This window comes from Cryptococcus neoformans, chromosome 14, assembly GCF_000149245.1.
Source record: "Cryptococcus neoformans var. grubii H99 chromosome 14, complete sequence".
Taxonomy (NCBI): domain Eukaryota; kingdom Fungi; phylum Basidiomycota; class Tremellomycetes; order Tremellales; family Cryptococcaceae; genus Cryptococcus; species Cryptococcus neoformans.
Genome location: NC_026758.1, coordinates 880,724 through 902,185, shown reverse-complemented (window position 1 = coordinate 902,185; position 21,462 = coordinate 880,724). Strand labels below are relative to the sequence as shown.

Below are 21,462 nucleotides of genomic sequence, written 5' to 3'. Positions count from 1 at the left end.
ATAAACTCTTAGAATTGATTATCCTTCGTCATTCATCATGCGTCATTATTATCGACAGCAGCCGTCGCCGTCCGCCGTGTACCCACAAATAAAAATGGAACGCCGTCTGTAGTCTTTTCATTACTTTTCTACCTGTCACATGTCGAAGTAAGACCGTGTATTTCCTTCCTCGTTTTCTGTGGTCTTTTCCCTCTCAAGATCCCACCAAGCACTAGGAGCATTATCCATAGAGGCATCCGCTCCACAAGTGTGGAGCATATGATTTGGGACTTGGTAACCTTCCAATTTTGCTTCCGCGGTGAAGATGTACAAAGCGAGCCATTTTATGGCGATAATCCAAAATGGGCCAAAAGATTGCCAGGTGGCCAAGTGAAGAAGTAAACAAGCCAGAGTCTTCTTCCGGCTTGTCCTTCGCCGACCACTTTCGCTCTGAACATCTATCGTGTAATTTATAATGCACTCACGTCTTCATCATACCTTCTTCCGATCAGTCTATAATCCAGGATACGTATCAAACGCGACAGAAAAGAACATATAAACCCCATACATGATGAAATCATGGCAAATCAAAGCCAAAGGAGGGAGGGGGAATCACGCACAGCGTGGAAACCCTATCACACTACACTGCCTGAATTCACTACTAACTTGAATCTTTATCGCCGAGCCAAATCCCTCACTTCCTCGATCAAACCCTTTTCCTTCTTCTTAACCATTGCCATCTTCAACTTCTTCTTCTTCCTCTCATCTTTCACCTTCTTCCACCCAATCTTACTCAACCTCCTCTCCAGTTCTCCTGAGAGACGCATCTCTTCAAGGGTCTTCAGATCTCCCAAAATGGGCTCATTGCCGATCATGACGATTGGCGAGTCCGCTGTAGCCGGCAGACCTAGACGAGCTAGGATAGAAAGAATAACATCACGGTCTGGCCGGGAGTGGAGAGGGATGTAAGTGATATGTCGGTTGGATGAGTGGGAAGAGGCGATGATATCGATTACGTCATGTGGGGGTTGTTTACGTCTATCCAAAGTGTGAAGAGGAGGTTAAGGACAAAAGGAAATGAGAAGAAGAGGGAATGTCAGCCAAACGCTCTTCTGTTGCTACCCCTTCCCGAAAATTGGGAAGAGGAAATACTGAAAGATAAGAGGCGAGCTCACCCATTACCGCCAAACCAAACGACAACCTCATCGTCCCACTCACTCTCAATATCCTTCAACCACTCCTCTCCCACCTCTCCTTCCTCTTTCCCTTGCTTATCGTTCGTGCCACCCAACCCAGCCTCTCCACCAGACTTCTTCGCCGCTGCACTAATACCAAGTATTGTGTTCGCATCCAACGGTTTCGAGGGATCAACGTTCTCAGGTAAGATGTTATACTGTGAAGCAAGGATGTACGACTGAAGAGCGAGGAGTTCATGTGACGCTGGGATGGGCCGGGGGCGGAGGGCTGGGCGGGTGGTTTTTGGGGGGGCTAATTAGATTGAACGAAAGATAAAGACAGATGTTAGGATGAATTACACATGTCATATTGAGGGGATAATATGGAGATAATGTAAACTTACGAAGAGCATGGTGTTGTTGAGCTTGCACTTGAACCATATCCTTGACTTCCTTGACCTCTTGAACCTCCTGCACTTCCTTGTTCACCTCAGTTTCCTTCTTTGGCCTAATCCCTTTCAGCATCCACGCCGTCTTCATATGAGATGGCTGATAATCCCTGTCCTCTCCCATTCCCTCCCACTTTAACAAGTTTACACCGACCTCGAAATTGGCATATTGAGCTTCAGGAATGAATGCGATCCGTTTCGCCATACCTCCCGGAAAAAGTCTTGGTGGCCTGGCGGAGGGGACAAAGATGACAATAGCGATGGTTGTGAAAATAATGCAAACCAAGAAAATGAGTCGCAAGATTGGCTTCGGGACCGTAAATGCGGATTTGAAAGAGTGGAAGTGTGAGTTAGAACTTGAGACAAGGTTGATTGGTGGTGCGAGCTGTAATTTCTCCTGGTCCAAAACTCGGCACGAAGGGGGCAAAATGCTGATTGTGGAGCTCTCAGGAATAGACTCAAGATCTTGAGCAGCATAATAACCATTCCCACGTCGCCCATGCCCAAAAGAAGGGTAGGCAGAAGGTACGAAAGCGAAGCGTCCTTGCTGGGGGATACGTGGAGAGCGAGCTTTGAGGGGTGGTGGCGTGCTGTGTTGACCATCGACGGAATATTGAGGGATAAACTCGGAAGGTAACAACAGAGATTTGAGCGAAGTCAGACCGTGATTGGGATCAAGGCTAGTTCGTGGGCCGCGCGAAGGGGGCGAAGGAGGAGGGGAGAAAAGATATTGGTGGATAGGAGAAGACATGTTGGCTAGGAAGGATTCGCGCTATGAAGCGGGGCTTGAAGTGGTGACAAACCGTCAAGGTCGATGGATGGGGATACGTAGCTACGTCGCTGTCAAAGCGGTATTCGGTGAGTTCGGTCAACGAACGGTGGTGCTGATCACCTCTCAGAGGCTGTAGCTGATCTAGTACGAAATCAGAAGAAGAATGAGATGAAGATGGAGAGACAAAATACGAAAATCAAAATCAGAGTAATTGAAAGATGAGACATAACATACGCGACTGGCTCCTGCAGTCGAGGAGAAAGTATCTGGGAACTGGGAAATCCTTGTCTGCCACATGACAAAAAAAAAAATTCACGAACGACGCGACCTCGTTTCCTGGAAAGACCCTGAATTCCTTATAATGTTACAGATCACGCGCCGAAAAGCGGGATAAATAAGAAACTTTCTTCACATACACCGGCTTGTATGAGTTTATCGCTACTTTCGCGTTGCTGCTGTACCAATATTTACATTGCTAGCTCTAAGCAGCAAGCAAAAAAAGACCAGGAAAAGACTGGTACGAGGGATGCGGAGGGGAGAAGTGGCAAATTACGGTTTATTCGCGAATGACAGGTGGAGTTCAATCTCCCTGACATCCCCCCAGGCACCAAAGGGGTAGATAAATCAAGGAGAGGGAAACAATGTAATGTTCGACGCGTAAACATATCTTCGACACTTTCTGTTAGAGATGGCTGGTAGAAATAGATTACCTGGACAAATCGAGATGAGGTCAAGTAATCGTCTCACACCATGGAAAATAGCAGCGATGATAGAATACAAAACACCATGCATCTGAAAGCCTATGCCCAGCTAACGCTACCTTCTGAGGTTGCAGACCTCCTGTACCGACTTCCTGATTCGATAGACTGGAATGATGATGCGTCAGGGCCGTTCGTTGGAAGTCCGGAAAGACTGTCAAAGAAAAAATCATCGGAAAAGGATCCATTCGAGTTAGAACCACACTTGGAAGTAATCGGAGAGAATGGCGGTTCCAAATGCCCTTCTGCTGTCGACTGCCTACTAATCGAATGGCCGCTAGTCACCGTTTTTAATGTATTTCCAATACTCATCCCAGCCTCCCACGAAGGCATCACTCTCCGCAGGCGATTCTCCAGCTCTTCTACATCACTCCTCACCACCAAGCTCGCGCCACTCGCCTTCTTCGTCTCCTCTTCAATCCTCATTCTCATCACATCCCATACCTCGTCTCCCCATCCTTTTCTACTCTCCTCTGTACTATCCACCCATTCCCCAACCAATTCCCGGTTAGTCACTTTATTATCCCGTCTCTTTCTCATGTCCCCTTGCCCATTTGCTTCAGCTGTAGCTTGGCGTTCATTCAAAAAACTGGATTTAGCAGAACGGTAATCCATTCCATAAATGCCCCCCAGGGAAGTGAGCAGGTCTTTGCGCCGCTTTTCGAGGGCTCGCAGGTTATTGCGCTCATCAATGAGGGATTTGCCGGCATTGGAGAAGAGAGTTTGAGAACAGGTGTTGGAAAGGAGAGATTTGGATTTGAAGATCTTTGCGAGAGGAAGCCTATTCTTGCGCCGTTTATGGGTGGCTGTTGTTGAGCCCGAACTCATGGAGTTGAAGTGACTACTCTTGTTATTGCCAATGTTTCCGCCCTGAAAACAGCTTTGAATGGTAGCCGGAGTGACAAAAGAAGGACAGAGGGATGTGGTATCGTAAGCCGACGACAAAGACATGGTAAGGTAAGATGCTACTGTTTACGCTACGGGTTGCGATCAAGATAGATTGTGACGTAGAAGGTCGACTTGTGGGATAGAGAGGGGGAACTGATGGTCTAGAAGAGAAGTATATTAGGGCTAGCATTCCATAAGTCGAGTCAACGATACTCACCTAGTCATCCATCCTTTTTATCAATTGTCCCCTCCAGGCAGAAGAAAGGATACACGCGGGAGCTTTTCCTGTTAACGTTATGTCCCCGCCTGAGGTATATGAAAGGGAAAAGATGGTCCCTCCCATGTTCTTCTAGCAGCCTACTGATTTAACCGCCACAACAATAGTGCAGAGTTGCTGTAAAATCCAAGGTATGCACACTGTCATCTTTCACTTCTGCCCTCGGTCCCTCCGCTCAACGTTGACTGAAATCCGTAAGACAGAAGAAACGGTATGGCATTTCTAGTACACGATTACATCACAGTCCCCTATTTCCCATTATTTACTTTATGACCATTATCCCAAAACTCAAAGATGCCCATATACCTGACCCCAATGATATTTATCCGTTTAGCAACCCAAGTTCACTCCTCTTACCATCAGAAGGACGCCATTGCCTAAATCTCATTAATCATGGATTTGAACCTTGATAGCTCCTTGAGAGGGATCAGCGGCGACATGGAAAGCCTTGACAGCCTCTTTCAAAGTGAAACGGTGGGTGACAAGTGGTTTCAGATTAACGAGCCCGCCAGAGACGAGTCGAATTGCTTTCGGGTACTGTATGAGGGTGTTTTTGGACATCAGCAAGGGCTTCCCAAAGGAGCTTGATAAGGTATGGGGAAAACTACTGACTTGATTGTTGTACCTGTACTGGAACTGAAGATCAATTTCGCGGGCACTGCAATAGCCAAATGGGTACTGACAAAGATAGTATCAGCTACTGACCACTCATGGCCGGACTTGAAGCAGGGGAAAAGACTTACGCTTTGCTCTGAAGGACCGACACCGATGACAAAGACCTTGCCTCCGAATTTGACAGACTGTCAAAGAGTAGAGTTAGCGTTTACGAATTCGAAGATGTCTCTCAAGTAGGGTCTTACGAAGATAGCAGATCTGATGCTGCTCTCCATTCCGGTACAGTCAAGTGCAAGCGAAAGCTGCATACCCGCCGCGTCTTTGATCTGCTCCGCAACCTCCTCGGGTTTTGCAGTCTTCTCAATCTGTACAGTCTTGACAGTTGGGACAAGCTTCTTGGCGAACTCGAGTCTGGATGGGAAGAGGTCGGTAATCACAATGGGGGTACAACCTGCAGCGTGGGCAGCAAGAAGAGTGACTAGCCCTATAGGGCCCGCTCCGCTATCAAATGGTAAACGCGCTGCACACGAAACAAAACGAAAAAAAAAGATACCAAAGTGGGAGAAGACTTACCAAATAACAATAGGGTCTCCCAGTCTCACACCAGCCCTGTCAAGACCGGCCAACGCCACCGCAAGGGGTTCACACAAAGATCCCTCTTCGTAAGACATGTTGTCGGCGAGACGGTGGCACCAAGCAGCGGGATGGTTGTGGTATCGAGTGAGTGTACCGTGGTAAGGAGGAGTAGAGAAGAAGACGTCGGCAGGACCTAGGCCAGAAGCATAAGCATAAGCAGCTACAGTGAGACCAACCTCGAAAAAATACGTACAAGCGTTGTAACGTCCAGTACGACAAGGGTCACATGAAGCGAGACCACATGGAACACCAGCTTCGATAGCTACCCTGTCACCGACCTGCCACTGCGTAACGCCCTCTCCAACGGCAACGATTTCGCCTGCCGATTCATGACCTGCTCCGCATTCGTCTGTGACAATCATAGTAGGGCCAATGTGGCCATGCTTCCAGAAGTGAACGTCAGAACTACATCAAACATTAACCTTTTAAACTCCGTTTTAGTATGATAGACGGGGAAAACGTACCCGCATATACCTGTGGCACGAACGTGGATTGTCACTTCACCAGGACCGGGCTCGAATCGAGGCTTCTTGATCATATGGACCTCATGAGCCGGATTGTAAGCGCAGGCGATGTTGAGATTGGGGTCGGAAAGCTCGGGGGCATCTTCGGCGAGCGTTTGGAACTCGGGATGCTTGAGGACTTTTGTAGGGTCGTAGTGGTCGCGGTATTTAGAGGCAGGGATGGATGTAATGGCGACAGGCATTGTTGTGAGCGAAGATTAGGTGTTGGATGCGAGCAAATATGAGTTCTTTGGGCTGATGGTCGGTGTCTTTATATTCGGCACTTCTATATGCCGAACAACCAGCGAACAAGAGGTGCACTTGTCGCGACAGGAGACATTACAGGCACGAATGTCGGACCGTGACCGCAGATTCGGCTATTCGGTCGCTCTTCTCCGGTTCTGTTTGCGCCTTTGCAAGCTTCACTCTTGCTTCCGACATCACAACTTGTGGCCAGATCTTCCAGGAACCTCATGACCCGTGAGCGGCCTGGTGAGCGGCTGGTGAGCGGCATGGATCCGCTCTACGACAACAACAGCTCGCCAAATCTTTTGATTCTTAACCTTTGTAGCTTTGCCAAGCTTCCCCACAGTCTCGACTACAGTACTCATTCACCATGCCAATCACTCTCGACTTTACCGGCAAACTCGTGCTCGTCACTGGAGGCGGACGAGGAATTGGTCTTGCAATCTCCAAGGCTCTTGCGGAGGCTGGCGCCGACGTAGCTATCAGTTACACTTCGAAGGATGCCACGCCCGTCGCCAAGGAGCTGTCTGACAAGCATGGGACAAAAGTCAGGGCCTTCAAGTGCGAGATCACGAAAAGTAGCGAGGTGGATGCGTTGGTTGAGGAGGTGAAGAAGGAGTACGGTAAAGATGTTGATATCGGCGTCGCGAATGCTGGTAAGCCAATAGCGCTGTCATGGGGGGTCAATTGTAAACTAAACGGTTGTTTTCATAGGTATATCACTCTGGAAAGACGCTCATGAGAACACCGATGGTATATATAACTCTCGTCCGATTTGCATGGTTTTAATCGCTGATGTTAATGTCTCAGAGGATTTCCAGTCCATCTTCGCCGTCAATACCTTTGGTCCTTACTATCTCTCCCGTGCCCTCGTTCGATCTTGGCTCGGTTTGCCGGTATCCGTGAACTCAGTTAGCGACCCAATCGATGTCGCCAACGCGAAGAACGTCAACCTCAAAAAACAAATTCTTTTTGTATCCAGTATCTCGGCCCTCGTGGCTATGAACCCTCAGAGACAAACGGCTTATAACGCAAGTAAAGGGGCTGTCACGATGCTCGCAAAGGTACGTCCTATATCTATCGCTTGGGGAGATGTTTGCTGATTGAGTGCTGTGTAGAGTTTGGCCGGCGAATGGTCTCATATTGGTGTTGCCGTCAACTCAATTTCTCCTGTACGTCCCATCATTTCCTTTCACTCTAATTACACGTCCTCGACCTCTACCCCGGCTAATACCCGAACCAAAGGGCTACGTCTCCACTGATATGATCGCCAATCCTCCCGATGCTACTGCCTCCACATGGGTCAAAGAATGGGAGAAGCGCACCCCTGTTGGCCGGTGAGTGCAGTCATCAGCCTTCTTTTCCCTTCTCGCTCTTTCAAGATGACAGCTAATCACTTCGTCTTTTCCACGCATAGATTCGCCACGGCCGACGAAATAGGAGGTTTTGTCGCTACGCTTTTGTCCGATAAGATGGGTGGGATGGGTTTCATGGCTGGATCGGATATTGTGGTGGATGGAGGTGAGTATCATGCTTGGCTGGATTGCCGATGAGCCAATTGAATGGAGCTTATGTGTTCACAGGATACACCATCTTCTAAAAGTACACTTGCCGTTAATGTAAGGAGTAGATGTTTTTACGGAACAGGGCACTTTGTGAATAATATTGAACCTGCATGCTACAAATGACACTCTTTCAGTAGCTCAGTAGCCCGAAAAGTACATATAAGCCTGTAGGACTAATGATTCTATGCCAAAATATGCCCAAAAAACTAGCAGGCACTCACTTGCGAATTATGATCATTTGAAATTCATGGGTAATAGCTGAACTGAGAACAGTTGTACTTCTTCCAATGCAAACTTCGCACAACTTGTACTGGGCTAATTTTTTTTTGTGCAATACAGCAGTACAACCGTATACGTCCTGATAATTCCATTTTACATATTCATATTTAGTTTATTGCCCGGGATAACAGTCATTACATTTGTCCAAAATAGGAGTTAGGTATTTCACCATTTCATTTCGCCATCAAGTTCACAGAATATTTTGTCATGGCTCCTCCAACTACCTCTGGTAGAAAGGTTGATACACCTCGGCTCTCACGCCCATTCGATGTAGATCGGCGGAGGTCTTCTTCCAGTCTCCGCGATGTTCTTTTACCCATTGCTGGGTTCTTGCAACTAGCTCCTCTGGCACATGCTTAGATTTACACCACCAGCCCACCGATGGGTTCATCTTTTTGTTGATTACATCAAGCCACTCCCGGCGGAGCCATGCCCCTTCCAACGTTTCTGACTCTCCCACAGTCACCACCTTCGTCCACAATTGGAGCTGGGCATCCCAGCGGTAGGCTTCCCCTTGCCTCTCTGTATGATACTTTTGGACAAATAAAAGAAATCGGCAACTCTCCCTGCCATGGGCTCCACACCCACAGCAGACACACTTCCCAAAGGGTGTATCATTGAACTCGGGCGACCTTGAATCTTTCCTTGGACATGTGTGATAGTGGAATTGCATGATTGATCCATCTCTCGCTGCTGCTGCGCCACCGAACTTGGAGATGTGGATGTGCGGCTATTGGAGAGAGACGGGACGATAACGGCCGGGCAGGAGATAAGAGGATCTCCCGGTGACATAGTGCTGCTAAAAAGCTAACAGTCTTTTTGTAGTAGCGATGTTCCTCATACGAGCTGTCGACCGGTTGAAGGATCGTGAAGAAGATTACTCCGTCGTTCGGATAACCCTTTCGGTCTGGCAGTTGGTCTGCGAGGGTTGGGAAGCAATTGAGAGCAATGGCTTCAAATCAACGCGTGTCTCATGTTTATACTTGGTTACGCACCTGGACGTTCTCACCGGACAACCACCCAAAGCAGCCGCACCTGTACTCGGCATAAGTCCTGAGAGGCCACACCAAGATAATGACTCCAGCGCAGATCTCTATGCATGTAATTAGACCAACCAAATCAAAGATTAGCTGGTAGGCTCATTTTAAGCTGCTAGAAGGATCAGAATAACATCTCACATATAAAAATAAGAGTTAACGCGCGCTCAATATCACTGTCCACCATTCATAAAATTCTCCTTCCTGCCCCTGCGTGTCCTTGGAGTACCGCACGTGTTTCTCATCAAGATACAGCGATGCATATTTCAATATCTTTTCATCTTATCATCGGAAGAATCAAAACACCAAGCTACATTAGGGACAAGCTACATTGATTGGCCGACACAAGGACAAAGAGAACAGAACAAAGACATACAAAGAAGACACACCTCACCTCAACCTCTCAAAGCGCGTGCTTAGTCGGGCTCCATATCAGGTATTGACTATGCATGTTCAAACGTCATCTTCCTGCCCGTATTACCATGAGGATGTGCTTCTTTCCCTTTTCCCTGCTGGCCTTGACCTTGTGTTTTTGCTTCACTTCGTGTGTGTACAACTGACGTCGTTTGGTTTTGAGTTTGGGTTTGGGCTTGACCGTGAGCGGGAGCTTCGTTTTGAGATGATGCATGGTCAGGATCATCGATTAACGCCGCATAATCCCATACTCCTGAAAGTTGCGAAGCTTGCGAGACGGAAGATGTCATAACAGAAGCACCTACGAACATATCAGTCCAACTTGACCTCTACTTTCCCCAGGGCAAAATCACGCCCTGGATTGGAGAGGAAGGAGGGGTAAGGAAGAAAAGGAAGAACTTACTACTCGCCATACCATCCGTTCCCACATCCTCCTTCAAAGCCCTCCCAGCCGCCCGAGGTGTCGCATACCTCAACGACATCTTGCTCGCCGTCTCCACTTTCCCGTATACCAATAGCGCTATACTACCATCCCTTGACCCTTGTGATCCACCCGATTTTCCTGATCCTCCCGCACCTTCAGACATTTGAGATCCCTCAGATACTTCAGAGAGTTGAGACACTCGAGAATTTCGTGAGCTTTCCGAACCAGAATCCAAACTTGCCGGTGAAATTTCCATTTTAAACGTGTTGCTCCCCATCGCTATCGGGCTGCCGGTCAGATCATTCCGCATCCCGTCATTCGATCCCGCAAATTCATCCTTTCCCATCTTGCGTCCTTGATCCCGAGTGTCGGGATCAGGAGATTGGATTCGAGTGTTCCTAACAGGTCGTTTGCCGGTCGATCGAACATGGACAAACATTGGTAATATCCTCTTTCGCTCCAACTCTTCTTCATCAAACGAGAGATCCATTATTTCCGGTTCGTCCATTCCATACTGCCAAAGGTCGTATAGGGCGTTGGGAATATCGAATACGCGCGAAGATCGAGGAGCGGTGGTCCTCCGTCGAGTATCAGCATCGGTATTGCGGGCGGGGTTGAGGTTGGTATTGGTGTTGATATTGGCCATACCGCCACGGGGATGAAGGTGAGCGGTTGAATTGGGAATGTTGTTAGGGCCAAGATGGGTAGTCAGTTGAGTCCGTGGCGGAGGAATTGGGTGGTAATCCAAATCTTCGTCGGGGTAAATATCAAATATAGTCGTTCCATTGGGTCGATATCGACTCGGAAGACCCTGAGGTGTATGTAGCGGAAGAGGCCTGTTCATCAATTCTTCCTTGGTAGGGATACGCCGAGAAGCCTGTTGTGCGGGTGTGGGTGCGGTTTGCAAAGAAGACTCAGCAGACAGAGGCTTTGCGTGCAGGGGGCGCGTGAGGGTAGGATGGATCTCGCCGTTATAGTGTTTTGGTGATGCTCCCGTATCATTCGCCTTGCCAAACCTCTTGCTGAGCCGTTTAACATAGATACTCTTAGGCCGTGCCTTTACTTGCCAAGTAGTCGATCTCACAGCTTTCTTGGGGGTAGCATCGACAGCGAAGGCATCGATCGCGTCCGTGCCAAGATTGGTATCATAGTTTGGAAAGGGGCCGAAAGAATCAAAGATATCGAGGTCAATAGGATCTTCAGGCGTGTGTTGAGGTAACAATTGGGGAGAAGTAGATGACGGAGATGGGGACCATGTTTTACTTTTACCAAGGGATGGCGACAAAGAAGTTGTTCCCATTTTACTAGGGGTTTTGAGGAAATCGTCCGTAATTGGTGATACTAGCCTTTGAGTTGATGAATGGAAATCGCGCATCTCATCCTATTTTTGTTATTCCAAAATCAGTCAACCTACTATCCCCACCGTTATTCAGCATAGATAGGCAAAATTTACTTGACTTCCAACGATAACCATTACCTCCTCATCTTCATCCGCACGTCCGTACATTTCATTCCCTCCAGCTTTCGGCGTGGGCGTGACAACAGCCTTCACATCATTTCTTGTGATCGAAAATCTCCTCTTAATCATGGACGTCCCTTGCCTCATCAAGCCCGGCCTTCTCGATGACCCCTCCAACCCTCCCTCCCTCTCCTTCTCCTTCTCTTTCTTTTTTACCCTTTCCTTCTGCCTCTCCCGATCCTTCTCAACCCGCTCTGCCCGTTCCAGCTGAGAAAGCAAATCATTATTCTTCTTAAATGGGTTCTTAAACAGCGAGCCCTTCGACGTATGCGAAGTCACGCTTCCTTGCAATATCGATCCTCCGCCCCCTCTTTCATTGCGAAGATGAATCGAGTGGTAAATGGAAGGTGCAAAATCACGGTCTGCAGCAGAAGTAGATGCAGGGGCATGAGGTGAGCGAGAATGCGAGTGAGATTTGAAGTTAGAGTTTGAGGATAAGTTTGGGCGATGGGTATCTTGGGTGGTGGATGATGCGGCGTAAGAGGTGAATGAGGTTTGAGTGGCGTTGGTTGATCGATGCGAAGATGTATGAAATGTGTTGAGAAAGTGGCGAGGGCTGGACAACATATTTCTTTTACAAGCACTTGTTAAGTTAAGGAGACGGAAATACAAGATGACGTGCAATATAAAGGATCAGGGGAGGATGGAAAGAAGAGATGGGGACGAAAGAAGAGATTGAATTCCAACCCTGTTGACGATACGACGGACGCGATAAGCAATTGTTGTGTTAGAGTGGAACTAATTAGTTACGTAATAGATCCCCACAACAGGACGCGTTTTCTATTTACGCGTCTGCAGGAAACAAGAACAAAACTATAATCCATCAGTACCATTGCCTTTCCATATTTCATCTCATACTTCTTCCTATCTGCAACTACTCCTAATGTCCCACTACACCAAACCCAAATCCCGGCGTCCCGCCACCCTCCCTTCATCCCACTCACACGCTACCACATCCAATTCCCGCTCACTGACCGAAGACCAACGCGGAGAGATCAAGGAGGCTTTTGAACTCTTCGACGTGGACAAGGACGGGGCTATCGATTATCACGAATTGAAAGTCGCGATGCGTGCTTTGGGATTCGATGTGAAGAAAGGGGAGGTGATGAAGTTGTTGAAGGAACATGGCGGGGAAGACGGGCTGATGGATTTTTTGGCGTTTGAGAGGATTAGTGCGTGTTCCTTCTGTTTCCTAGGAATGAAGAGCTGCGATGCGACAATGTTGAAAGAGAAGGCCATGATGAAGGCATGGAAGCATAGAGGCTAACAAACCGCAACCTAACAGTGACAGAAAAGATCCTCGCTCGAAATCCGGAGCATGAGCTCAGACGAGCGTTTGAACTGTTTGACGACGACAGAACCGGAAAGATCTCACTCAAGAACCTGAGAAGAGTGGCGCGAGAGCTGGGAGAAACCCTTGGTGAAGAAGAGCTGTGCGTACCCTCTCTGAAAACATCTCGAATTGACCTATGCTGGGAAGGAACTGTTCACTAATAATCGAAAATTGACTGATTATAGGCAAGCAATGATAGACGAATTTGACCTTGATCAAGATGGGGAGATCAACTTGGAAGAGTTCCTCGCTATCATGCTGGACGGTGAATGAATGGATTGGTATGAGGTTATTAAATCTAGGTTTAGTTGCTAATGCGCCCAATGCATGGGTGCGATAGTGTGTATGTAAGGTATAATTCATATGTTCCGAACAAACGTTGCACTCGTCAATGTGGTGGCCATGGCCGCATAACTCTAACTCTTCGGCTTAAGTCATTCCTGCCGATTATTACTAAACAAAACGTGCAATATGGCACTCAGGTATGTACGGACTTCCAGCAAATCTGGGGATGTGCTCATTAAGCAATCACATTTTTCGGCGGCCTTAATTTGAATTCGTACAAGGATCGCATGTATATACTGGACAATATCCTATCGCATCCATTAATGTGACATGTTCCTTTTGTTTTAAAGAGAAAGGATCTTCTTGCCCGCCCCTAGATGATTCAGCACTTTGGTTCGCATAGTAAGGTCCGTTAGATACAGAAGCGAGATGAAGATGGCAAAATATATTAAATATACTAGATACATATCATAACGTTAAGATTTATCAAAACCGAGATTCCCCTCCTTACGCTCGACGCCACCACTTCCTTTCAGTCATTGGCGCCGCCTGATACTCCCTATCCCTCATCCTCCTCCTGTTAGTGCAACAAGAGAAGCACACCACAAATGTTGAGAAAAACAAGATGATCGTGGCTGCTAATACCAACCAGATAGCAGCTGCGAAGTCTGCACTCGCGCTGGTATGCTCATTGATTTCATGTTTGACGATTCCAAAGACAATAAAGTCGATGATCATCGCGACAAGGGAGACGATGAATGCCAAGAGAGCAATGAAGGCGGCAAATAGGAAACCGAGATGGTCTGAGCATAGGGCGATGAGGAAAGATAGGAAGGCGATACCGCATGCGATGGGGTGGAGAATGAAGGCTTTGGTAACATTTGCAAGAGAGTTGTTGACATAGGTATAGTCAGTAAGATTACCAGTCACATCGGCGATATTATAGCCGATTTGTCTTTCGCTACAAGTATCTGAGCCCTGATCAAATATCAGTGAATATTCATTATGAAAGGGTGAACAGTCCCTACAATGATATTTGAACAGTATCCAAAGACACCAAATGTTGCTTTTGATGACCCTGTCGTGATATCAAGGAAGGATATTTGACCTATGACGGGTGCAGAAACTGAGAAGGACACGGAGGATCAGATTTGTTCAACGTATGTTACGAAGAGATGGAAACTTACTGGTAGCGACTAGTAAGAGTACAGCGGCTGATAACAGCAAAAATGATCCACAATGGATTGGACCGAAACCCATGATGGCAGTTTAGTTGTGAGTGTCCGCGTAAAGGTAATGAAAGAAAGTGAGTGTTGGGAGGTCGAAAGCACTAATAGAAATGTTCGAGGACTAGTTTGCAAGGTAGTAGCTAAAAGGCAGGAAACTGTCAGCTCAAGAAGCTAAGAGCTAAACATCCAGACATTTCGCCCACTTTGACTCACCTTCGAATCAAAGGATTTCGTAATTCACGAGGGTCGATTCAAAGTCAGAATGGGAAGTCTTGTCGTGTAATGCAAAAGAAAAGCGAAAATAGAAGATATTGGCTGCTTATATCCACTCCATTCGTCGTTGCCACCCATCGCCCATCAAGCGAGGGCACAGCACCGCACATTCGCTGTGTAAACATCTCGCAGACATCCAAACACGGTAGCAACGACCCTTTTTAGCCGAAATACAAGGCACCTTATACACAAAGGCGGTGTTTACTCTGGGCAGAATGACATCATTGATTAGCGGAAGTCACCGATTTCATGATGTTTGGCGAGAAGAAGGAAAACGAGGTTCAGCGCAGTTTGCGCGGTGACTTATTACAGTTTATCCATTTTCTTAAGCTGAAGTGCGGGATGATATATATGTACCATTTGGATCGATCATGTGGACATCAAGATAGAGAAAGGTGTGTATAAAACAATGAACAATCTTCTTTTGCAGTGTTCTTGTCGGCAGTGTTTTCAACATTCGAGGATGGCTGACGGCTTATTATTAACGTTCGGTTGCCGGCCATGCCCGAGATAAGATTACCTCACTTGTACTTTTTTCGGGAGAGAGACTGCTGGAGGTCGGTGGGGGGGCCAACGACCATAAGAGATTCCTAACACTTCAATAAATGTGCAAGTAGCCAGCTTCATTCTCATTCTATCCTTTTTGAAGGACGACTTCCAATACTATACATACTGCTTACTTGAACACTGATTAAATATTCCTGCATTCACGCGATCACATCTTTAGTTTAAAGACTAGCCTTGGCGCCGCCCTTGGTACCGACGCCTTCAAGATGTCCCAACAAATCACTTGTCAAGAAATCACTCGGCCATTCCGCCTTGACCTGCTGGGCCATGTACTCGGACGCAATCTTGACGTGAGATGGGTCAATACCAGGGAGTTTTGAGACTTTGGATGCTTCTTCAGAGAGGATAGTCTGGACGTAAGAAGGGTTGATGTCTTTTCCCGAGTCCTGACAGAAAAAGAAAAAGGAAGAGTTCAGCCATAGAGGAGACAGAGAGAAAGATGAAGAAGACTTACAGTTTTAGAGCCATACTTGCACCACTGCCAAAGCTGCACCCTTGCAATCTCCGCCGTCGCAGCGTCCTCCATCAAATGATTAATCGGCACACACCCATTCCCACTAATCCATGCCGCACAATACGACAATGCCGCGCTCACATTATCCCTCAACCCTTGCTCTGTAATCTTGCCAGGAACAGAGGGATCGGCAATCTGCTTGTCTGTGACAGTAACATCTTCGCGGCGGATGTGGTACTGGTTAGGACCGGGCATGTGTTGGTTAAAGATCTCAAGGGCGATGGAGATGAGGGCTGGGTGAGCAACCCATGTGCCGTCATGGCCGGCAGTGACTTCACGGAGCTTATCGGCGCGAACTTTGGACATGGCACGCTCGTTGGCAGCGGGATCGTTCTTGATAGGAATCTGAGCGGACATGCCTCCCATGGCGGCTACCTTTCGTCTGTTTATCGGTGGTTAGCTGTGGCTTAGGAGAGTAGGTGGAATTGGGAGATAGGGCGAAGTGTGCGCTTACTTATGGCAAGTCTGGATGAGGAGACGGACGTAAGCGTCCATGAAGGGGACAGTCATGGTAACGTCAGATCGGTCAGGGAAGACACAGTTCTTATGGGCACGTTGCTTCTTGATGCTACGTCTCATCAGATTTATTCCCATTTCCAGAGCCGAGACAAAAGACCAGTAGCCACTTACAAACTGAAGATGTAATCCCATCGTCCACAGTTCAAACCCGCAGAGTGTTCCTTCAACTCATACAAAATCTCTTCCATTTGGAATGCCGCAGGCAAAGTCTCAATCAATACAGTTGCCCTAATTACACCCTGCTGAACACCCAAATGACTTGTTGCAAGGCAGAAGGCATCGTTCCAAAGTCGAGCTTCGAGGTGGTGCTCCATCTTGGGGAGGTAGAAGTAAGGTCCAGAACCTCGGGAGATGAGTTCGCGGGCGTTGTGGAAAAAGTAGAGACCAAAGTCAAAGAGGGATCCGGACATGGGAGTACCGTCGATAATTAAACGAGGTTCGGGGAGGTGCCATCCTCGAGGTCTTATTGGAAATATTAATGGAAAAAGTCGAGAGTTCAAAAAATATGGCTCACCGAACCAAAAGCACAGCGGGCTTCTCGGAGAGCTTATAAGCCTTGCCATTGATCTCAAAATCAATTTGTCGTCTATTCTTCCAGGTCAGGTCTCTCCTTGAATATTTGCGATATATGAAGGTAACTTACCGGATAGCGTCATAAAGGTTGACCTGTCCGAGAACCATGTTTGACCATGTAGGAGAGTTGGAGTCTATCCTCAACATTTGTCAGTATAATGCGTCGCCCAAGTAACAACGGTCGACTCACCTTCAAAGTCAGCCATAAAAGTCTTAGCACCAGAATTCAAAGCGTTGACGACCATCTTCCTGTCGGTTGGGCCGGTGATCTCAACCCTGCATCCTTGCTCAGTTCCAGTCCACGCTAATAAGAATAAGAAAAGGACATACCGACGGTCTTCAAGCCCTGGACCAGGAGGGGCACAGCTCCAAGCAAGATTCTCCCTAATCTCCCTGGTCTCTGGGAGGAACGAGAGGGGCTTGCCTTGGTCCAGCTCAGCCTGTACTTTTTCACGGTTTTTCAACAATTCCAACCTTCGCTTGTTGAATGTCCTGTGGAGTACAGCGAGGAACTCCAGAGCTTCGGTCGAGAGGATGTGCTCTCCGCCCTTGGGGATGGGCGCAGTGAGGTAGATGCCTTGAGGGAGGGACATTGTATCGTTATCTCGTTTGTGCAAGTGTTGAAACAGACTGATTGGTCGATGGAAAGAACTGGGAAGTGAAAGCTGTGGGAGTCACTGGTAAATCTGGGAAGGCAGGTCTTATATATGCAGTTGTTGTCTCAAGGCTATCGGCTCCCCGTCGGCTGAGAAGGGCGATAGAAGGTTGATCTGTGGAAATTATCAGTGGGAACTATACGGATCGTTGGAAATCACCCTCCACCACAGTCCTCCACCAACCAATAACCGGCGTGCGAGACACCCAAAATCTCCGGGCTTATCGGTAACAGAGATAACCGGCATTTTACGCTTCTCGACGAATCAAATCGCTTCGACGGGTTTACTCGCTTTTACCACTTGCCTTTTGGGTGTGAACGTCGTTCTTTCGAATCTGCTTATGATGTATTTGGTTTGAGAGACGACTCGAGTGAGGCCAAGAGGCCAAAGTGCAAGACGATGATGCACCCGCGTTTTGCTTTGTTACGCGTACTAAAAAGTGAGGCTGAAATCACTGTCAATCTGCTCATCTCCGAAGCGTGTAACTTGTTGACTCTGATAATGAGGTTAACTAGGAACATATTAGGCTCGCCAAGATTGGGTTTCTAGGCTCGAGCTTGTTAGGCCTGAAGATGAAACGAAAGAAGTGTATCGCGTTGATCACGACGTCATTCTGCACAACAAAGACATTCGTTTGTTCCTTGAATTTTGTGCACAGGTTCCTATCAATATCACCGAGAATTTTTACATTAATACTCACCAACAGCCAAAAGCTCAATCTGTTTCTCCACTTCAATCAACAAACAATCAACAATGGGTGTGTTCTCAAAGTTTAAAGATCAATTCACCCAATCCTCCCCCCCTTACGACTTTCCTCCTCCACCACCTTCAATCCCCCTCGGCCCTAGCGCAATCTTCCGTTACCGCAAGCAACGAGGTGTCAATTTGGGATCATGGTTCTCTCTCGAGCAGTGGATCTGCCCTCAAGCTTTTAAAGGGGCTAAACCTCCGGGCCAAAGTGACTATGATGTCGCTAGTGGGAAGGACGCAAAGAGGATTTTAGAGGAGCATTGGGATACTTGGATCACCGAGGATGATATGAGATGGATTGCGTCTAGGGGGTTTAACAGTGTCCGACTGCCAGTAAGTCTATTACAGACACGAATTACTTGCTGACGGTATCTTGGTTGGGCTCAGATTGCATACTATCACCTCTGCGGGCCTCTCCCCGAAGTTTTGAAAGACACTGATTTTGAACCATTTCGCTATGTTTTTGAAGGTGCTTGGGGGAGAATCGAGAGAGCTGTCGAGATGGCAGCGTCTTACGGTTTAGGAGTGCTTATAGGTTAGTCATGAGTTGACATTTGCCATCGGATCACTTCTTAAAACATTAGGTACTGACACCTTTCGACCGTACCACAATTAGACCTGCACGGTGCGGCCGGTGCTCAGAATCCAGATGGTGAGTTTTTACGGCAAGGTAGCCATTTAGATCCAGCAACATTAACCGTAACTGCCTTTATACAGCCCATGCTGGCCTTTCTCGCGGCAAAGTATCATTCTGGGATACCCATGCTAACCAAGCCTCTACCTCACTTGCACTTCGCTTTCTAGCATCTAAGTTCGCTTCTGTCCCCCACATTGTCGGTCTAGAACTCCTCAACGAGCCCCAGAACAATCGCAAACTACAATCATGGTACAGCAAGACTATTGACGAAGTGCGCAAAGTCGCTCCGCCCGATTTCCCAATCTACTGCTCAGACGCATGGGATACGGACCATTATGCTAGTTGGGTCGGATCGAGAGGCGATTTCGTCGTATTAGACCATCACCTTTATAGGTGTTTCACCGAAGAGGACAAATGTCAAACCGGGACAGATCATGCAAACAATCTCAGATTTGGTTTCAGAGGTAGGTTTGCCCAGCAATGCGAAGCCGCCAAAGGATCTCTCGTCGTGGGCGAATGGTCCGCCTCCCTGGACCCTCGGTCCTTCCCTCAAGGAATGCCTGACGGAGAGAAAGATGCTCAAAGACGGGCATTCGTCCAAGCCCAGCTGGAGATATTCGAATCTCACTCGGGGGGATATTGGTTTTGGACTTACAAGAAAGGTGAAGGTTGGGACGCTGGCTGGTCGGCGACCAATGCGAGTCAGGCAGAGATCCTGCCTGGGTGGGTTGGAAGCCGGCAGTTTAAAGGGGCGCCACCGAGTCATATCAAGGATCAAGAGTTGCAGAACGGGCACAGTAAGTCTAGCAAATATCTCCCCCTAGTTGTCAAACTGCGAAAAGCGCTGACGGAACGTTCTTTTGAACAATTTTAGAATCCCACGCTGATTATTGGGCCGCAAATGGCGGTTCTCCCAATCCAGATATGTACGCTCCCGGATTCTCTCAAGGATGGGACGATGCTCTCATCTTCTTGAGCGTCCAAGGATCACCTAGCGAGATGGGTTTTGTGCACCAATGGGCGGTAAGGCGTCAAGCAGAGTTTGAAAGCCAGGGGCATAAGCTTGGCCATGCTGCTTGGGAATGGGAGCATGGCTTCAAGCAAGGGGTTGAAGCGTGTGTTAGGTGCTGCTTGGCTTGAGTCATGTTTTGGAAAGGAGTTTGCTGTATCACTTAGACAGCTGGTTGTAGATAGTGTATTGTATGAAATGATTGAGCTGTAACATAAGACCACGTTAGGCGAGCGCGAACGATAAATGCATAATGACGAAATTATAGAATTATGTACACGCCCTTTCAATCGACCCAGTCCACCGCTGATGCAAGGACAAAGCCGAAATCCATAGGGCGAGTTTGCTCTTTCCCAGCCTTATGAAAGTGCTCGCCATCAAAGTGCTAAAAGCAGACGAGAACTCTTCAGAGGGGGAGTGAATAGCGGAGTGAATAACAGTCGATGTAAGCTGCCAAGAGTAAAGCAGATGGCAGGGAAGAAATAGCAATACAATAGGTCATGCATATAGCTGCGAGACAGTGATATCTGATGGTAACACAATTCAACCTAGAAAACCTTTTCAATTGTCAGCAACAGAACGTTTCAACCAGTTGAGAACATAAAGAAAGAGAAGTAGAGTATCAGATACCGTTGTAAGGAAGGTTACGCGCATGCTCCGAAGAGTCGCACAGTGTGAATACGATTAGGAGGTTGTATCATCATACGATGTGATAGATGGGAAGGCAATGAAAAAAAAAAGAGGAAAGGATACTCACAAAACTAGAATATATGAAATGTCAAAAGATTTTTGCTACAAAGGTAATCCAGACCAACATGAGATAGTCAGACCTGGCACCACCTACCAGCAGCCCATTCACCTAGCCAAAACGGCATGGCAAATAAGTAAACCGACCGCACCAATCCCACTCAAAACGAGCAGAACATGACGAGACACAGTTAACATGGGCAATGCTCTTCCACGGGTTGACTCATACAGCGACCAATCGCACAGCCTGGCAGGGCTGGCGGAGGACCCATTAACCTTATGCTCCGCTCAACCTATCTGGAGAAGGAGGAACGGAGGGAAGGAAGATAATCCTCCTAGTCGTGGATCTAAGAACCGCGGGTTGAATGGAATGTGGTGTGTAGGTAGCGACAATGGGAATGAAAAAAGTTTCTATGATAGTGGCTGCATGCCGAAGGAGCTGGATGATGGAAATAGATGAAGAAGAGGAAACGAAAAGAGAAACGTGAAATCAGTGAAGTAGTTTGGACGAGATGTTGACGCCACTGAACAAAACGCCGGAGATAATGCCGAGTGGCTCCCGGGCTTACGCTGACGCTGAAGCAGTGGTCAGGATCGCGCTGCTGGATGAGGTGTCTCTGTCAATCTCGAGCGTGGTCTATTCCTCTACGACTGCATCTTTCTCGCCTCCATTCCCCTCTTCCTTTCTTTCCTTCCTACAAGAATACAGCCAGCCGCCACTCAGTTACCTTACGGCTAGACCCTGAGCCACGCAAGAACACAACCGCCCTCCACACCAGCGTGACGTCTGACATCTTTTACCGCCTTTCTTGCCGCCCAACAACGCGGCTTGAT

At 47.8% G+C, this 21,462-nt stretch overlaps 11 protein-coding genes and 2 non-coding genes; 6 read left to right on the top strand and 7 right to left on the bottom strand.

Moving 5' to 3' along the window:
* The first annotated feature begins 55 nt into the window (after positions 1-55).
* CNAG_13202 lies at positions 56-477 on the top strand. XR_001046416.1 has 1 exon: positions 56-477. It is a non-coding gene; the product is annotated as a hypothetical RNA (non-coding RNA).
* Positions 432-2,644, bottom strand: CNAG_05660 (hypothetical protein). XM_012198526.1 has 3 exons: positions 1,559-2,644; positions 1,155-1,467; positions 432-1,017 (listed from the first exon to the last, which is right to left on the bottom strand). The coding sequence occupies exons 1-3, from the start codon at positions 2,352-2,354 to the stop codon at positions 654-656; spliced, it is 1,473 nt and encodes a 490-aa protein (XP_012053916.1). The 5' UTR covers positions 2,355-2,644; the 3' UTR covers positions 432-653.
* Positions 592-1,530, top strand: CNAG_13201. The gene is made up of 2 exons (XR_001046415.1): positions 592-1,359; positions 1,409-1,530. It is a non-coding gene; the product is annotated as a hypothetical RNA (non-coding RNA).
* A 531-nt stretch (positions 2,645-3,175) lies between the features above and the next one.
* On the bottom strand, positions 3,176-4,084 carry CNAG_05659 (hypothetical protein; the record flags this gene model as incomplete). Its single annotated transcript, XM_012198525.1, has 1 exon — positions 3,176-4,084. One exon carries the CDS (start codon positions 4,082-4,084, stop codon positions 3,176-3,178), a length of 909 nt encoding a protein of 302 aa, XP_012053915.1.
* Positions 4,085-4,435: 351 nt separating this feature from the next.
* On the bottom strand, positions 4,436-6,386 carry CNAG_05658 (L-iditol 2-dehydrogenase). XM_012198524.1 has 7 exons: positions 6,014-6,386; positions 5,743-5,954; positions 5,487-5,682; positions 5,159-5,414; positions 5,042-5,098; positions 4,911-4,976; positions 4,436-4,835 (listed from the first exon to the last, which is right to left on the bottom strand). The coding sequence occupies exons 1-7, from the start codon at positions 6,253-6,255 to the stop codon at positions 4,686-4,688; spliced, it is 1,179 nt and encodes a 392-aa protein (XP_012053914.1). The 5' UTR covers positions 6,256-6,386; the 3' UTR covers positions 4,436-4,685.
* A 101-nt stretch (positions 6,387-6,487) lies between these two features.
* CNAG_05657 (cytoplasmic protein) lies at positions 6,488-8,163 on the top strand. XM_012198523.1 has 7 exons: positions 6,488-6,954; positions 7,013-7,051; positions 7,109-7,362; positions 7,417-7,470; positions 7,544-7,635; positions 7,716-7,819; positions 7,882-8,163. Exons 1-7 carry the CDS (start codon positions 6,669-6,671, stop codon positions 7,896-7,898), a joined length of 846 nt encoding a protein of 281 aa, XP_012053913.1. The 5' UTR covers positions 6,488-6,668; the 3' UTR covers positions 7,899-8,163.
* A 1,281-nt stretch (positions 8,164-9,444) lies between these two features.
* CNAG_05656 (hypothetical protein) lies at positions 9,445-12,208 on the bottom strand. Its single transcript, XM_012198522.1, has 3 exons — positions 11,471-12,208; positions 9,997-11,398; positions 9,445-9,894 (listed from the first exon to the last, which is right to left on the bottom strand). Exons 1-3 carry the CDS (start codon positions 12,101-12,103, stop codon positions 9,623-9,625), a joined length of 2,307 nt encoding a protein of 768 aa, XP_012053912.1. The 5' UTR covers positions 12,104-12,208; the 3' UTR covers positions 9,445-9,622.
* Positions 12,209-12,366: 158 nt separating this feature from the next.
* On the top strand, positions 12,367-13,242 carry CNAG_05655 (EF-hand calcium-binding protein). XM_012198521.1 has 3 exons: positions 12,367-12,708; positions 12,822-12,969; positions 13,055-13,242. The coding sequence occupies exons 1-3, from the start codon at positions 12,420-12,422 to the stop codon at positions 13,140-13,142; spliced, it is 525 nt and encodes a 174-aa protein (XP_012053911.1). The 5' UTR covers positions 12,367-12,419; the 3' UTR covers positions 13,143-13,242.
* Positions 13,243-13,461: 219 nt separating this feature from the next.
* CNAG_05654 (hypothetical protein) lies at positions 13,462-14,923 on the bottom strand. XM_012198520.1 has 4 exons: positions 14,597-14,923; positions 14,342-14,523; positions 14,183-14,280; positions 13,462-14,132 (listed from the first exon to the last, which is right to left on the bottom strand). Exons 2-4 carry the CDS (start codon positions 14,412-14,414, stop codon positions 13,662-13,664), a joined length of 642 nt encoding a protein of 213 aa, XP_012053910.1. The 5' UTR covers positions 14,415-14,523; positions 14,597-14,923; the 3' UTR covers positions 13,462-13,661.
* A 332-nt stretch (positions 14,924-15,255) lies between these two features.
* Positions 15,256-17,702, bottom strand: CNAG_05653 (malate synthase A). XM_012198519.1 has 8 exons: positions 17,160-17,702; positions 17,020-17,105; positions 16,900-16,963; positions 16,771-16,842; positions 16,368-16,718; positions 16,192-16,305; positions 15,678-16,119; positions 15,256-15,609 (listed from the first exon to the last, which is right to left on the bottom strand). The coding sequence occupies exons 1-8, from the start codon at positions 17,420-17,422 to the stop codon at positions 15,385-15,387; spliced, it is 1,617 nt and encodes a 538-aa protein (XP_012053909.1). The 5' UTR covers positions 17,423-17,702; the 3' UTR covers positions 15,256-15,384.
* A 145-nt stretch (positions 17,703-17,847) lies between these two features.
* Positions 17,848-20,140, top strand: CNAG_05652 (cytoplasmic protein). The gene is made up of 6 exons (XM_012198518.1): positions 17,848-17,924; positions 17,992-18,568; positions 18,623-18,770; positions 18,852-18,887; positions 18,953-19,669; positions 19,747-20,140. The coding sequence occupies exons 2-6, from the start codon at positions 18,239-18,241 to the stop codon at positions 20,010-20,012; spliced, it is 1,497 nt and encodes a 498-aa protein (XP_012053908.1). The 5' UTR covers positions 17,848-17,924; positions 17,992-18,238; the 3' UTR covers positions 20,013-20,140.
* Positions 20,141-20,151: 11 nt separating this feature from the next.
* Positions 20,152-21,072, bottom strand: CNAG_05651 (hypothetical protein; the record flags this gene model as incomplete). The annotated part of the gene is made up of 2 exons (XM_012198517.1): positions 20,776-21,072; positions 20,152-20,331 (listed from the first exon to the last, which is right to left on the bottom strand). Exons 1-2 carry the CDS (start codon positions 20,824-20,826, stop codon positions 20,152-20,154), a joined length of 231 nt encoding a protein of 76 aa, XP_012053907.1. The 5' UTR covers positions 20,827-21,072.
* Positions 21,073-21,246: 174 nt separating this feature from the next.
* CNAG_05650 overlaps positions 21,247-21,462 on the top strand; it is a 4,917-nt gene continuing 4,701 nt past the window's right edge. For both annotated transcript variants that reach the window (XM_012198516.1, XM_012198298.1), the window contains exon 1: positions 21,247-21,462. This exon is cut by the window's right edge and continues 8 nt beyond it. The gene's annotated coding sequence lies outside the window, so the exon portion shown is untranslated.

Coding starts and splice junctions, on each gene's coding strand:
- CNAG_05660 (XM_012198526.1), bottom strand. CDS start 2,354: ATGTCTTCTCCTATCCACCAATATCTTTTCTCCCCTCCTCCTTCGCCC. Junction 1,468..1,558: donor TCAACAACACCATGCTCTTC/GTAAGTTTACAT, acceptor CAATCTAATTAG/CCCCCCCAAAAACCACCCGC. Junction 1,018..1,154: donor GTTTGGTTTGGCGGTAATGG/GTGAGCTCGCCT, acceptor CACTTTGGATAG/ACGTAAACAACCCCCACATG.
- CNAG_05658 (XM_012198524.1), bottom strand. CDS start 6,255: ATGCCTGTCGCCATTACATCCATCCCTGCCTCTAAATACCGCGACCAC. Junction 5,099..5,158: donor GCATCAGATCTGCTATCTTC/GTAAGACCCTAC, acceptor ACTCTTTGACAG/TCTGTCAAATTCGGAGGCAA. Junction 4,977..5,041: donor TCGGTCCTTCAGAGCAAAGC/GTAAGTCTTTTC, acceptor TATCTTTGTCAG/TACCCATTTGGCTATTGCAG.
- CNAG_05657 (XM_012198523.1), top strand. CDS start 6,669: ATGCCAATCACTCTCGACTTTACCGGCAAACTCGTGCTCGTCACTGGA. Junction 7,363..7,416: donor CTGTCACGATGCTCGCAAAG/GTACGTCCTATA, acceptor AGTGCTGTGTAG/AGTTTGGCCGGCGAATGGTC. Junction 7,636..7,715: donor AAGCGCACCCCTGTTGGCCG/GTGAGTGCAGTC, acceptor TTCCACGCATAG/ATTCGCCACGGCCGACGAAA.
- CNAG_05656 (XM_012198522.1), bottom strand. CDS start 12,103: ATGTTGTCCAGCCCTCGCCACTTTCTCAACACATTTCATACATCTTCG. Junction 11,399..11,470: donor TGGTTATCGTTGGAAGTCAA/GTAAATTTTGCC, acceptor TAACAAAAATAG/GATGAGATGCGCGATTTCCA. Junction 9,895..9,996: donor AACGGATGGTATGGCGAGTA/GTAAGTTCTTCC, acceptor ATATGTTCGTAG/GTGCTTCTGTTATGACATCT.
- CNAG_05655 (XM_012198521.1), top strand. CDS start 12,420: ATGTCCCACTACACCAAACCCAAATCCCGGCGTCCCGCCACCCTCCCT. Junction 12,709..12,821: donor TTTGGCGTTTGAGAGGATTA/GTGCGTGTTCCT, acceptor GCAACCTAACAG/TGACAGAAAAGATCCTCGCT. Junction 12,970..13,054: donor ACCCTTGGTGAAGAAGAGCT/GTGCGTACCCTC, acceptor GACTGATTATAG/GCAAGCAATGATAGACGAAT.
- CNAG_05654 (XM_012198520.1), bottom strand. CDS start 14,414: ATGGGTTTCGGTCCAATCCATTGTGGATCATTTTTGCTGTTATCAGCC. Junction 14,281..14,341: donor ACTCTTACTAGTCGCTACCA/GTAAGTTTCCAT, acceptor TGTCCTTCTCAG/TTTCTGCACCCGTCATAGGT. Junction 14,133..14,182: donor GATACTGTTCAAATATCATT/GTAGGGACTGTT, acceptor ATATTTGATCAG/GGCTCAGATACTTGTAGCGA.
- CNAG_05653 (XM_012198519.1), bottom strand. CDS start 17,422: ATGTCCCTCCCTCAAGGCATCTACCTCACTGCGCCCATCCCCAAGGGC. Junction 16,964..17,019: donor TTTTATGGCTGACTTTGAAG/GTGAGTCGACCG, acceptor TGTTGAGGATAG/ACTCCAACTCTCCTACATGG. Junction 16,120..16,191: donor CTCATCCAGACTTGCCATAA/GTAAGCGCACAC, acceptor ACCGATAAACAG/ACGAAAGGTAGCCGCCATGG.
- CNAG_05652 (XM_012198518.1), top strand. CDS start 18,239: ATGGGTGTGTTCTCAAAGTTTAAAGATCAATTCACCCAATCCTCCCCC. Junction 18,771..18,851: donor CGGTTTAGGAGTGCTTATAG/GTTAGTCATGAG, acceptor TACCACAATTAG/ACCTGCACGGTGCGGCCGGT. Junction 18,888..18,952: donor CGGTGCTCAGAATCCAGATG/GTGAGTTTTTAC, acceptor GCCTTTATACAG/CCCATGCTGGCCTTTCTCGC.